Source organism: Episyrphus balteatus, chromosome 2, assembly GCF_945859705.1.
Source record: "Episyrphus balteatus chromosome 2, idEpiBalt1.1, whole genome shotgun sequence".
Lineage (NCBI taxonomy): Eukaryota > Metazoa > Arthropoda > Insecta > Diptera > Syrphidae > Episyrphus > Episyrphus balteatus.
The window spans coordinates 115,369,543-115,382,998 of record NC_079135.1 but is presented as its reverse complement, the minus strand read 5'-3'; the positions used below and the strand labels follow the sequence as shown (position 1 = coordinate 115,382,998).

The 13,456-nt window shown below is 32.3% G+C and overlaps 2 protein-coding genes across 4 annotated transcripts in view; one reads left to right on the top strand and one right to left on the bottom strand.

Moving 5' to 3' along the window:
- Positions 1–3,139: 3,139 nt before the first annotated feature.
- Positions 3,140–7,557, bottom strand: LOC129911586 (diphosphomevalonate decarboxylase). The gene is made up of 5 exons (XM_055989422.1): positions 7,380–7,557; positions 7,237–7,307; positions 7,021–7,138; positions 3,473–4,242; positions 3,140–3,413 (listed from the first exon to the last, which is right to left on the bottom strand). The coding sequence occupies exons 1-5, from the start codon at positions 7,429–7,431 to the stop codon at positions 3,273–3,275; spliced, it is 1,152 nt and encodes a 383-aa protein (XP_055845397.1). The 5' UTR covers positions 7,432–7,557; the 3' UTR covers positions 3,140–3,272.
- Positions 7,558–10,789: 3,232 nt separating this feature from the next.
- The window catches only part of LOC129912280 (E3 ubiquitin-protein ligase highwire), a 118,221-nt gene continuing 115,554 nt past the window's right edge, over positions 10,790–13,456 (top strand). For 2 of the 3 annotated variants that reach the window (XM_055990476.1, XM_055990475.1), the window contains exon 1: positions 10,791–10,996. In XM_055990476.1, coding sequence (XP_055846451.1) covers positions 10,926–10,996 — 71 coding nt within the window. In that variant the 5' untranslated portion in view covers positions 10,791–10,925. Of the gene's footprint in view, positions 10,997–13,456 lie in introns of all 3 variants that reach the window. The other variant, XM_055990474.1, reaches the window with a different exon arrangement.

Sequence of the window (13,456 nt, the reverse complement as noted above, 5' to 3'; positions counted from 1 at the left end):
TATCTATTGTTTTTCTTATATTCATCCTATTTGTAGTTGGGTTAGAAGTGAGTGTGGACGAACATTTTTTTTTTTCAAACGATTTGCTAGTTATTTTTTTTAATTTTTTAAAAATAGGAATAAGGGGTTTAAATTAAGTATCCTTCTAATAACATGTTAACCATTCTGAAGCAAATTCAAAAATATCTTTCAACCAACAACCTTTTAACAAACTGTCAGTCTGGGTTCCGACCAAACCGCAGCTGAAAATCAGCTCTACTCTTTGTAACTGATGAAATAAGAACTGCAATGGATAGCGATCACATAACATTTCTAACGCTCTTAGACTTCTCAAAAGCTTTTGACACTGTCAACCATTCATTTTTGTGTAAGAAACTAGGTAATTACTTTGGGTTTTCCCTAGTAATTGTTAAGTCCTGTAACTTAATTAATTCATACCTAAGCGGTAGGCAGCAATGCGTGATGGTAAACGGATACTCTTCTTCCTTCCTTGATGTTTTACCTGGAGTTCCCCAGGGGTCGATCCTTGGACCAATCCTTTTCTCACTTTATATAAATGAGTTACCACTTGTTAGAAACTGTCTGATTCATCTATACGCTGATGATGTACAGCTTTTGATAAGTCGTCGTTTTGAAGAGAAAAGTGATGTCATTGCACTAATGAATGAGGATCTTCGCTCTATTTCACGTTGGTCTAAAAACAACCACCTTTGTTTTAATCCTGTCAAATCGAAAGCCCTTCCTATTTACCGCAAAATGTTCGATCTATCTATTTTAAGCCCATTGAAGCTTGAAGATGAAGCTATTGAGTATGTCAGCAACGCTAGAAATCTCGGAACAGTTTTCAATCGCTCGCTTACATGGAACGATCATATTAACAGTGCAATTGGTAGAGTATATGGTAGTCTTCGTGCTCTCCAAGTTATTAAAAGCTTCGTCCCCACAAAAACCAAATAACTTCTTGCTAAAACTCTCTTGTTGCCAATTGAATCGTTTATTTTCAAAACATGATAAGTCCACTTTTTTTCAAAATTCGTTTTTTTAACTGAATATGTTCTTGGGGGATAACCACACCTGCCTTCAAAATATGAAGCATCTACTCAGTCTATATTCGATTTTACAGCTAAGCGAAAAAAAATTTTATTGTCAAAACATTATAAAAGTCCCGGACTTATCATCTTTTGAAAATAAACAGCAACTTTTTTATGAGTAATTGACTACACAAAGAGAAGCTGACTACTGACTCAAAATCTTAAGTTGAAGGCGTCTTTCAAGTAAAATAACTACTCGAAACATTATATTCTATTCCCAAATGCAGTTGTTGGATAGACTGAGGCTTTAAAAAAATTGTATATTCATTTTAAAACTAATTTCACATTCGTTTATTTTCAAAGTATGATAAGTCCAAAATCGTTTTTATTTTTTATCTTTTAAGCAATCGGTCCAAAAAGTAAATACCAAACGATATTCTGTAGCTAGGTAAAAGTTCTACAAAATATATTTTTTATACATTTTGCAACACTTAACAAAAGAAAATAGAACGTTTTTTTCTTCTCCTGAAAAATTTGAAATCATGGACTTATCTTGTTTTGAAAATAAATGATTCAATTATCTTATATGGATGCGAAATTTTTTGCAACCTAGATTCATCCACTAGCCGCAAATTAAATGTGACATACAACAACATTGCCCGCTATATTTATAATCTAAGACGCTTTGATCACGTATCCTCCTTTGCGGTGCGAATTTCCGGTTGTAGCCTAGATAATTTATTAAACTTTCGTTCACTTACTTATCTACATGAAATCATTCAAACAAAACAACCTGACTATCTACATGGTAAGCTAAATTTCCCTCATTCTACAAGGTCCTTTACTTTTATTATACCACGATACAATTACCTTAGTACTGAGCCCCAATTCTTTGTCGTCTTAGGAACTCCCTGCCTATTGCTATGAGAAGTGTTAGAAGCACAAGAAGATTTAAATGTTTACTTTTTAACTATTTGGCAAATTATTGATAATTTTTATCGATTGTTTATTTTTTATGTTTGTAATATTTTCTTTCTTATTTCTCTTATTGTAAATCTTTCTTATTTTGCTTATTGTAAATCCTAAAAATATGTTTGTAAATAAGCCCACAGCTATAGTATTATTATTATTTATATATACACTTTACTTAATTCAAATCACCTTAATATATAATTTAAAGGCTTTCAATACTTTATAAGACTTATGTCCTACATTGTAAGCAATTTTGAAATAAATAAATATGAAATAAAAAAAATTGCAATGCAAATGTTTTCTTTTCGAAGATTGTGTATAGGTACTGTACAGTATACAATGAGCTTCCGACCTGTTCCCTTAAAAATTTCTTCGTTGAATATACAATTGGACCAGGAAACACTGTACCTACATATATACGATTGATTTAACATTTCGACTGCTACAACCAAATAGGAGTACAAATTCTTCATTTGGACGTTACAGTCGCAGCTTGGTCTTAAATCTGAGAGAATTATTTCTCCCATTATTGAACTGGACAACTTTGTGAATGCAGACTTTTCCTTCCCGAAGTGCTTCTTGATATCTTCTTCGGTTGCACCTTTCGTAGAGACAATACTCCTATATATTGAAAATTGTATTCTTTTACTACGGTCCTGTTGCAATATACATACATTACATACTTATTTGAGAAAATGAAAACATTCCAAAACTAATAAGTCCGTATTCTGCTTTTCTTTGAACTATGATATCTCTTCTAAGCAAAGAAAGTCAAATAGATTTCCTGTTGACACTGTCAAAAATCTTTCCGAAGTCATTCAACAGCAGCTCTTCAACCCACTGCTCTGTAAGTATTATTAACAGAAAATCTTCTTGTGTTCAATTAAATCTCGAAATCTATTGCGTAATCATGAATCTTCCATAGAATTTATTTCCAGGAAACAGAGTCCTATGATATACATAACTGCTGAGGAAAACTTTTCATGATAATTTTCGATCCCGAAAATATTTTTATTCACGCTATGGTGAATTATTATGAAAAAACAGACCCAAGTAATTTTTTTAAGACTTACATGATATTTTTCACAAAAAGCATTTTTGTCAAAGTTGCAATTCAAGTCCAATAATACACACAATTAAAATTTAATATCTAAAATCGTTTGTATTAGTCAACCCCCATATTCAACCCATATAAAAAAAAACTCCAAAATAAACCCAAAAATAAATAGTTAAATTAAATTTTCAACATTTTCTTGTTTCGTTGTTCTATCACAAAGGCAGACCATCACTTCCAATAAGCGAATCCTCCTTAGACAGCATCTTTGGACCAGTGCCAACTTTTGTGTGTATCACATATTTCAAAAGATTCTCTCCATAAGGTGTTGAATTTTTCAACAGACTATCTGCCTCCTAAAAATAAGAATTCTCATTAAAATAAGTAAATTAAATTTATAAGAAAAAACTCTTACTTCCTTAATCGGCAGACCCTTTAAATATTCATCTCCCTGAGAATCTGAAGGAAAACTACTTTGAATAGCTCTGAAGACCTGCGGAACATCTTCTTTCAAAAGATAAAGACAAGCATTTGGACCAGCATCAAATGTATAAGCAACCTTTGTCGCTCCAGCAGCTTCATTCAAAGCATGAACAAAATCAGAAATTGCATGCGAGACATCATTCATGTAAATACATGGAGGAAAAGTGTCCAATGCAATGGCATGGAATTGATTCGAGTCCTTCATTGTGATTTCTGCAAATTTATTAAAGTCTTTAGTCTGAATGGCATCTGTTATTTCAGAGATTCTCTTCGGGACACAATTGGCAGCTCGGTGTTTAATTAAATCAGAAGTCATCACAGATCGTTGCATTCCTTTGGTGGAAGCAGTTTTCTTTTTCGAGTCATTCACGACCAAAATGAGAACATGCATATTTGGCCAATGAGATTCGGGAGCAATAGGAACAGCTATTGAATCAGTTCCATCGTCATGGGTGCCCATAATCCATTGAACAAAGCCTCCGTATAGACTCCGACAGGCAGAACCACTTCCTTGTCTAGCGATTGATGTCAATTCCTCGTCTTCGACTCCATACAAACAAGCTAGAGTGTAGACAAGGCAAGCATAACCGGCAGCACTGGAAGCTAGTCCAGCTGCTGTGGGAAAGTTATTCTTTGAACAAATCCTGAGATTCCATTCGATGGGAAACTTTGGATCTTTTTTCAAAGAAGCTAGTCGCTTCACTAAAAAAAAAGCAAAATTAAACTCTTGAATCCCTAATTTACATAATAGTTCAGTCAAATAAGGTGAAAAAGGGGTAAACCTCGGAATAAATGCTAATACAATTTTGTGTACCTCAATCACCCCTGTTCTGATTTTCGTTTACGAAAGCAATACTTTCGTTTTAAAAAAAAAGAAGTGTTCCAAATTTCATTTCGTTTTAAATTTTTGCGAACTGTGGTGTCTTAAAAAACCATCATGGTGCTATAACTTTATTTTTTGACGTTTTCATTTCGTTTCCATTTTAGTTTTCCATTTTTAAATCTGTGTGAAAATCAATTTCGGTAACAAATTTCAATCCGAAAATCAGGGGTAGAACTACGGCATACGTACGTTAACGTCCTGACGCTTTATGTCTCTATCTTTTTCTTTTGATTAAATAGAGAGAGCAATAGTCAAAACGTTAACGTACATATGCGGTAGTTCGACGCCCTATGAATTTTAAAATTCACGATCTTAGGTAACAAGGGGTTAAAAGTTATGGTAGAGTCACAAAATTTAGCATGAAGGTTTTTATATCCATCATCATTACAAGGTCCTAATTGCGAGTGTGGTTCAACTTTCGATGCGGTAAAAGTTGATCGAATCGATAAATATCTGTTTTGGTATTGTGTATCTCTTTCGAAAAAGATTTTCTATTTTCAACCAGAACTTCATTTGAGTCAATAGAAAAATAGTAAACGAAAAGACAGAACAATAAAACGAAAAATTTAGCTCACAATAAAATTTTAAAACACAAAAACTCATTTTCAATTATCGATTTTCGACAAAAGTCATCCATCAATAGACAAACGACACTCGCAATAAGGGCCAAAGTATTATAACATTGCAATGAAAAACCCAGTAGTATTTTGTATGAAAGGTGGAAATTTTAGATTATGCTATTAAAAACATTCTTGTACAAGATCGGAATTGGTGCTAATACGCTAGTGCACTTTGTTCATGTTGATCTGACACGAAAATCTGAAGTAATGTTTTTTTAAATCTGCACCTAACATTTAAACCAGGAAAATTTGGACATGAGATTTTTTTTGATTTTTGACATAATTTATAAAATATCCAAACAATGATAGAAAACAAAAAATTAGCCTATTAACATTTATTTCAAGATTGTATAAGGATGTTTTTGAGTGCATATCCTAAAATTTACCCCTTTCTCAAAAAAATACAATTTATTCATACATTTATATGGGTATTTCATAGTAATGTTTTGATTGTCAATGGTAATGGATATAAAAACCTTCATGGAAATTTAGCTTACACTAGGGTTGCCAGATACATTTTGACGAAACTAGTAATCGAGATGCAAAATCCCGGACTTTCCCGGACAAAGGACAAGAAAAAGATTACAAAACTACGAATGTTTTTTCTAGTTTTTTTTTTATAAAAAATAATTAGCATTTTACATAATCGTTTACAACTATGCGCCAAAGTGTTTAACAATAGGGGTAAACGAAATTAATAAATAAAACTCTAATAGTAAATCTTCTCACTAAAAAAATGTTAACTATTTCTATAGGTTGTAGAATCATTACAATCGTTTTCTTTTAGTCTTAAATTTGTAGCTCAAAACTTAAAGTTACATGCAAAATTTGGACGAGCCTCAGAAATACTTTAATTTCAAAATAAAATATAAAGATTCAAAATTTTTTGGTGATCAGAAAATTCACTGAGCAAAAGCAATAGCTCATACGCAAGTTTTTGAGTTTTGATTACACCGGCACACAAATAAAAAAAAAATGTCATGTACCAGGAACAGACCTATCTTTCTATATGTTTTTGGGCTCGCTGAATCCGAATTTCAAATCCGTTGGGCCCGGTCACCCTCCAGTTTTGAGCTGTGACTGCTCTGGTTCCTGGTACATAAAACTTTTTTTTTGTGTGCCGACAGTGCCAGGATACAAAAAAAATGTGTATGTATCTTTAACCAGACTTATCTTTTTAATGTTTTTGGACCAGCTGAATTTGAATTTCAAAACCGTTTTGCCGGTCACCCTCCAGTGTTGAGAAAAATGCAAAAAAGACCCCAAAAAAGTAAAAAAAACTTCCTTTTTTTTGAGTTTTTTCGCATTTTACTCAAAACTAGAGGGTGACAGGGCCAAACAGGCTGGAAATTCCGATTCTGAGGGTCTAAGAACATATGGTTTCTTGTACATGACACTTTTTTTTGTGTCCCGGTGTTATTAGAACAGAAAATAAAAAAAAATTGAGCAGATAATAAACCAAAATAAATAACTCTCGCTTTAAATGAACTCCATACTTTTTTTAATAAGCAATCAATTAAGAGTAGCATAAAAGTAGTGAGATAAATAAAGGTTTGAAAAGAGTGCAATCCCGGACAATTAATAGAAACTATCTCGTGTAGGGGACTACACGGTCAAAAGAGTACATGTCCGGGAAAACCCGGTTTTTCGGTAGTAAGTTTGCAACTTCTATAACGGTTATTGGACACACACACACTCACAAAAAGAGATCGCTACCTTTTTTAATTTCCTTAACAGCCAAAAAGTATCGACTTTAGTAGCGATTTTAGTAGCGACTGAAATGGTTCAAAGAATTCGACATAAACTTCTAGGTTTGGCTTTGAAAATCACGACATGAGGACATGAGATTTTTCTAGACTTTTGATGAAAGTTCTAGAATGCCAAAACGAAGATATATTGAACAAAAAAATTATATTACCATTCATTCCGAGGTTAAACCCTTATTTGACTGTACTAGTACTTTTTAAAATAATTTACATTCTCTGACACATCTCATGACTCTGGGATTCTCTTCGAATGGGACTTCCTCTCCATTTAGCCACATTGTGTTCTTATCAAACTTATCTGAGGCAGCTGCAGTTGTTTTTGCACACATCTAAAACGTAAACAAAACATTTTAAAGATTTCCATAAAAATGGGAGAGGTTAAAAGCTTTGAGTGAACTTTGTTCTATGAATAGATTTAAACTCCCACCTCGTCTGTGCTGAGAGTCATGCTTAGCGAATCGTTTATGGGCAAAATCAAATCTTCATCACGCTTTCCCCCTAAAAATTTAATGTAATTAGAATTAATTTGTGGGTCAGTTTTTGGAGAAAGTTGTGAACTATTTTGCTTACAGTATTTTATTAAGGCAATATTAACAGGTGCTATACAAGTTTCAATAAACATTTTGTATAGTTTTTTCTAAAGGAAGTTTCTAAACTATAGAAAAGGCACTTTAATTTATTTAAATTAAATAAAAACTAAATAAATATTTTTCTTTTGCTGCAGCTGCAACTGATGTCGGAAACTCAAACCGATTACAAAAACAAAAAAAGAAAACAAAATGAGAAATGTCATAAACGTAACGTAACGTCATGTGAGCAGTTTATTAGTGATGCCGAGCATCTTTTCGGAACGTACTTTTTTAATACTTTTATTACCTTTAACACCTTAAGTACATTTTGATAACTTTTTGCAAAATACAAAAGTGAAAATATTTTTTTTCTCGTTAGTGCAATTTGTTTATAAAAAAGAGCATACAAATTGTTTTTAGACCAAATAATGAACTTTTTGCATCGTTTTTGTATTTCCTTTATTTCGGAAATTCATTACAAAATTTTTACTTTATTTGTAATTTTTCATGTTGCACAGCGTTCCATATATAACTCATGAATGTTGGTACTTCTTGTTAGAAAACTGGAACAAAATAACATGAACTGTCAGAATAAATTTAAAAAATCAACAAAACAAATATGGCGGCTATCAGCAACAAATCTTAAGTTTTTTATTATTAGTTTTTGTTTACAGGAAATCAATTAAATATATTTCAGAATTCCGAAAGAAATTACTATTTGCTAAGCATGAGGGCGTTATCAAAATCTAGATGTGTTTTTTATTACCACCGGGCTAAACTGGAAAAAAAACGACTCGGGGCTTAACCTGAAATCTTGGCAGCACTGTATATTGAATGTTCCGAAAACAGCAGATTCAACAAAAATTTAGAGTTTTCATATTTTTCACTTTCGGATTTTTCTTGTATTTTTAATGTATAGGGGTATTCACGATCTGGTGCAACAGGTCTAGTAAAAGTGTAAAATTTTATTTTTTTACAATAGATTGTGAACGCACCTCTTCTTATCTATAGTAAATATTGAATGGAATCCATGATATGAATTATATCAGCTTCACTCTTTTTTTTACGGAGTTGTCTTTCCACCGATGCTTCTTCTTTTTTTTAATTTTTTTTATTATTTCAATCTTTGTTGTGTTCGGGTTAATTTATTTTCACAAATTGCATCAAAAGAAACAAAATAAAAAAGTATAAGAATAAAAAAGATAAACTGTTCATCATGGGCGACATGCGATGGCGAGCTGCCATCTGTCAAAAAAATTTTACACCATTGTATTTTTATTTTGCAATAGGGTTAGGGTATAGCAAAAGTGCAAGACCATTGTAAAATTTCAATCCATATATTTTGTTGTTGTAGTGTTGCAAGATTTTACACTTTTGCACTTTTGCAATGATACAAGACCAGTTGCATCGGATCGTGAATACCCCTTATGTTTTACAAAGAGATACAAAAATGTGTGCCAGCAAAACAAAATAAATACATTTTCTCATTCCAAACGTCAGTTTTCAGGTTTGTAAACAAATTCTAAACAACTTATGAAAAAATTAGTTTGGTAGCACAGATTTAAAGATTTTTGTTCCGTTAAGCCAGGTGGTAATAAAAACACACAAATTTTTCAATTAATTTTTTTTTTTTTTTATTGATTGCATTCATTTCTGAAAGATATCTAATTAGGCCCATATTAAATTTAAAAAGATTTCGTTGTGCTATTTCTGTATGGAAAACTTCGTTTCACTTCAGTTGCGTACTAGGAAATAAACCCAGAGCATTTTTTTTTGCAAAAGCCTGGTACCATTGACCTACTATATATATGGACTGCTAGTCGTTTGACTTTTCCATACAAAAATTGAAAAAAAAAAAAATGATTCCACATCTTTCTAGCTCTACTAGCGGTATAACCTTAGACAGCGAAAAGAGGAAACTTTTAGTGAATGACATCTGTCGTTAAAAGGTAGTGCTTTCTCTGTTTTTCTATATTTGGTCCTTTCGCACTTCGTCAAAAATGTTGCACTTATTCTCCGCTTTTTTTTAGGGCGCTAGTATCGCGAAGAAAGAAGTGGAACCAACCTGAATATGCTTCTAGCAGTCCATATATATTAGTGCCTGGGTACACGGTGATTTTTCAATCGCCTAACCAGTCAGGTTGTAGGCAAGAGGGGTGAGGATTTTCCTCTTTTTGACGTTTGTTCCTAGAAAATGTGAATCGGAACGTGATTGGGCACAACACTGTGTAGCCAGGCCCTTAAGTCAATGCCTGGTACGCTGCTCGCGCTAAATTTTAGCCGAGATAAAATTCCCATACAAGTTATCGATAATTTGTATGGGATCCATTTTAGCTCAGATAAAATTTTTCGATAATTTGTATGGGAGCTAAAATTTAGCGCGAGCAGCGTACCGGGCTAAAGAGTAGCTAACGTAGAAGGATTGTAAAATGCAAAATATTTTTATTTTCAATAACAGTTTTTATTGAATGCAAACGTTTGTTTTTCCATTGCGATTAAATTTTTTTCTTCAAAAAATGCTTCATAATAATACATAATTTAGTATACAAAAAAAAATTAAACGATATGTCTTGTTAAATCGATTTTACTATCTACATAGTATCAAAAATTCTATTTACTATCGAAAATGTGTTCTTTATTGGTCCGAATCGAAAAAGGACACGGCTAATAAACTGAATATTTCCATCATGACTAAATTAATTATGAACGCACCTTTTTACTCCACTTCCACGTGCTAAAATTTGTAAACATTAAACAGCTGTTTGCAGAAAGCACGTGGTAAAGTGCATTTGTTTATTTATCTTTGCTTTTGTGTAGTATTCTACACGTGCAGCCAAAAACACCTGTTTTTTGTTTATCAACAGGTTGCCCTTAGCTTTTTCTTTCCCTTTCGCACACCAATACACTCCAACTTTCGGATAAAATTGGTTTATCCGGCTTGACAGTGATCCCATACAACCAAATTTTAGGTAGTATTTTAGTACTTTTTCTATTAATTATTTTTAAAAATGATTTTACTCTGTGTTTACTCATAAAAACACACATTTCTACTGTTTTTTTTTGAGTTTTAACTTTATTTCAATGGTTTGAAGCTTCTTCAGATGAATATAATTAATAAGTATAATTTTTTTCAACACTACTTTCTAGTTCAATTGTACCAAAATTTAGTATTGAAGTCCTTTTTATCAAAATGGAAACCCTTTTATTTTCTTCCCCTATCAATTTCCAATGAGTGCGAAAGAGTCAAAGGACATGGATAAATATTTTTTGTTGTCATTTTTCCTATTTGCCTACCTCCTTCTTCTTTATCGATCAGCGAAAAAACCAAATTCATTCAGGATTTCAGGATAAAAAGTTTGCAGAAAAGCAAATTTATTTATTCTGTTCATAAAATTGACAAATTTTAACAAAATAATGTTGTTAAATTGATTAAAAACAATTAAACTTGACGTAATTAAAGTTATTTTATAGAAATTATACTGTTTTTTTGGTGAATTGTTGTTATTTTCCATTAAAAAATACAAATAAGAAAAATTTGCATTGTGCAATGGTGGGTTTAGTGCAACCATCGAAATATGGCGAACATTTTCATGAATTGTATACAAATGGAGCTGAAAGGTATACTAATTTTGATTATTTAATTGATTTGATTTATAATTTATTAAGTTTTTCCAATTTTGAATTTAAATAATGAAAATTTTGTTGAGAAAAAAAGAAACTAGGACTCGTCTGTCCTTTGTTCAGGGAAGTCGCAGGATCTATCGATTTTTCACAACAAAGTATGAATCATCGTCGGTATTTTTTTTGTCGTAATTGTCTTTCGAGTTGGGTGGTTGGGGTGTGTTTGGGTAAATGTTAATGAACTGACATAAAACAAACTAGTAGAAATGAGTAGTTTTTAAAATTCTTAAAAACTTGATTTATTTCTTAAGGACTTAGGCACTTGGTGTACAAGTGTTTTTGTTTTGTTACATTGACCTCTGAGCTCTGATACCATACCCACATAGAATTTTTTTTAATGGCAAAATTGTAGAATGATTATTTTGTTAAAAATCGATTTTTACAATTTGTTAAATTCTATAACATTTTAATCAGTTGGCCGGCACCTACTCCCTCATACTAAAATTTAGTTTTATGTTTGTATTTATCCGTTCAAGCTGTCTATAGTTTCGACAGCTTGGCGATACTAGTATACTGAATGAATGAATAAATTAATGAGTTAAATTAGGGGGATAAGATCTAGATGCCCTGCGACCTGATGAACTCAGTGTATTGTTAGTTGGGTCCTACATCCTCATATTGCTCTCCATCCAACTTGATTTCTTTTAAGAATCTTTTTAGTATTTGGAGATTGGGGTACTTGCATAGAGTGTAATTGCCCTTCTTCAACGGGGTCGTAAATCTTTGATGTATTGGATTAGGGCATTTCAGCTCCTCAGAATATGTTTGTGCTTGCTCATTCCAGAAACTGCATATACATAGCACTATTTTTAGTCCAAAAATTGTTGGTTGCCTTCTTAGCTACCATTCGTAGGGTGTATGTGGGGATGTTTTAGAAAATTAATAAAAAATAAAATTTTTAGTAGTGACTAACTGGTATTTTTTACAGTATAGACCTGCTATTGGTGCCGTGTATAAGGTCAAGTGATATAAGGCCAACTTTTAAAAATTGGCCTTATTTCACTTTCTCAAAGTGAAATGTTATTTTGCTATCAGAAAGTGAAATAAGGCCAACTTTTGTTGAGAAATAACGCCGAGTTGGTCTTATTTCACTTTATGAAAGTGAAATAAGGCCAACTCAAGTTTTTAGTCAAAAATGTTTTTCAATGTTTTTCAAAATAACAGAATTCTAGCATGCACCGTATTTTACAAATATTGGCTTGCAAAAATTAAAAAAAAGGGTGATTGTCCTTCCTTTTTCGTTTCTTATAATTTAAAATCTTCACTCTCCTTTCACACGATAAAATTAATAGATAATATCATGCCCCCTTTAAAAAAAATCATGGAGTGCTAATGACCCATTGCCACTTGGACTGTTTTTTTCTTTTCTTCTCATTTCTTGTTATCCGATTGCTGATTGCAGACGCGAATAATTCTTAGTAAGTATAAGTATTAAAAAATGGGGACAAATAGTTCGGAGCTGATTAATCCTTTCGTATTTTGGCAACTTATCATAAAAAAAAATTGGATGCGAAAGTAGTAAAATTTAAAAATAAATTGGCAAAATTACTGTAAGTTAAATAAATGGATGTAGGGAAGTTGAACTTCAACCTTTAAAATTTATTGTGTCACCAATTTTTTACTTCCTTACAACACTGTCACCAGATTCATACCTCTTAGGTATGTTTGGAGTATTTCAAGAGACTATAAATTTTTAACTACAACATTCGGTTGGCCGAGGTATCTGTGTATAAGTGCTTTGCCCACTCTGCCCATTGCAGGACTTGCAGGTGTAAAAGTTTGCCAGACCAAAGTTGTTTAGGTGTTTTCTCAGTTTGCAGTATCTTTTGAGGAAACACCTTGTTATTCTCAAGTTGTTTCTGCTTAGATAAATGCAGGTTTTATATCTTTTTTGGTTTAAACTCCCAAGTAATAGTTTCGCCTGTTTGAGCTTAAGAGTTTGATTCCTAATCTTTATTATTTTGGTCTTCTAATCAATTTCTATCTTTTGTTTGATCATGCTATCTCCAAAACCGCAATATGGTCCATTTGATATTCTTGAGCTTTTTCTAAAATCATTTGAATTTCCCTCGCCTAAAACTTCAAACGTTGAAAACACTTTTACCTTTATAACTGCCAGGATTCAGAGCGTTTGCTTTTTTATAGATGGGGCATACTTTGCCGTTTGCCGAATAGCCATTCATTGTAGTGCACACTTTCTTCCGATCAAATCAACTTCAGCTATTTCAGTTTGGTTGGTAGTTCATACGCACCAGCAGCCTAGTGACAGTTATTCTTGTATATTTTGACTGCCATTGTCATTATAGAAGAATTGATTTTTATTCTTTAGGAGATGGTTTCCTTGCAAAAGTGAGCGTGCTCTTCTTTCATATTTAAAATCAGTGTTCCTCTTTTCAC

What these genes read in the sequence shown, in the direction of transcription:
- LOC129911586 (XM_055989422.1), bottom strand. Translation starts at nt 7,431, where the DNA reads ATGTTTATTGAAACTTGTATAGCACCTGTTAATATTGCCTTAATAAAA. An exon ending in TATTGCCTTAATAAAATACT is followed by an intron (nt 7,308 to 7,379) that starts GTAAGCAAAATA and finishes TTAAATTTTTAG; the next exon opens with GGGGAAAGCGTGATGAAGAT. An exon ending in CATGAGATGTGTCAGAGAAT is followed by an intron (nt 4,243 to 7,020) that starts GTAAATTATTTT and finishes CTTTTTTTTTAG; the next exon opens with TGAAGCGACTAGCTTCTTTG.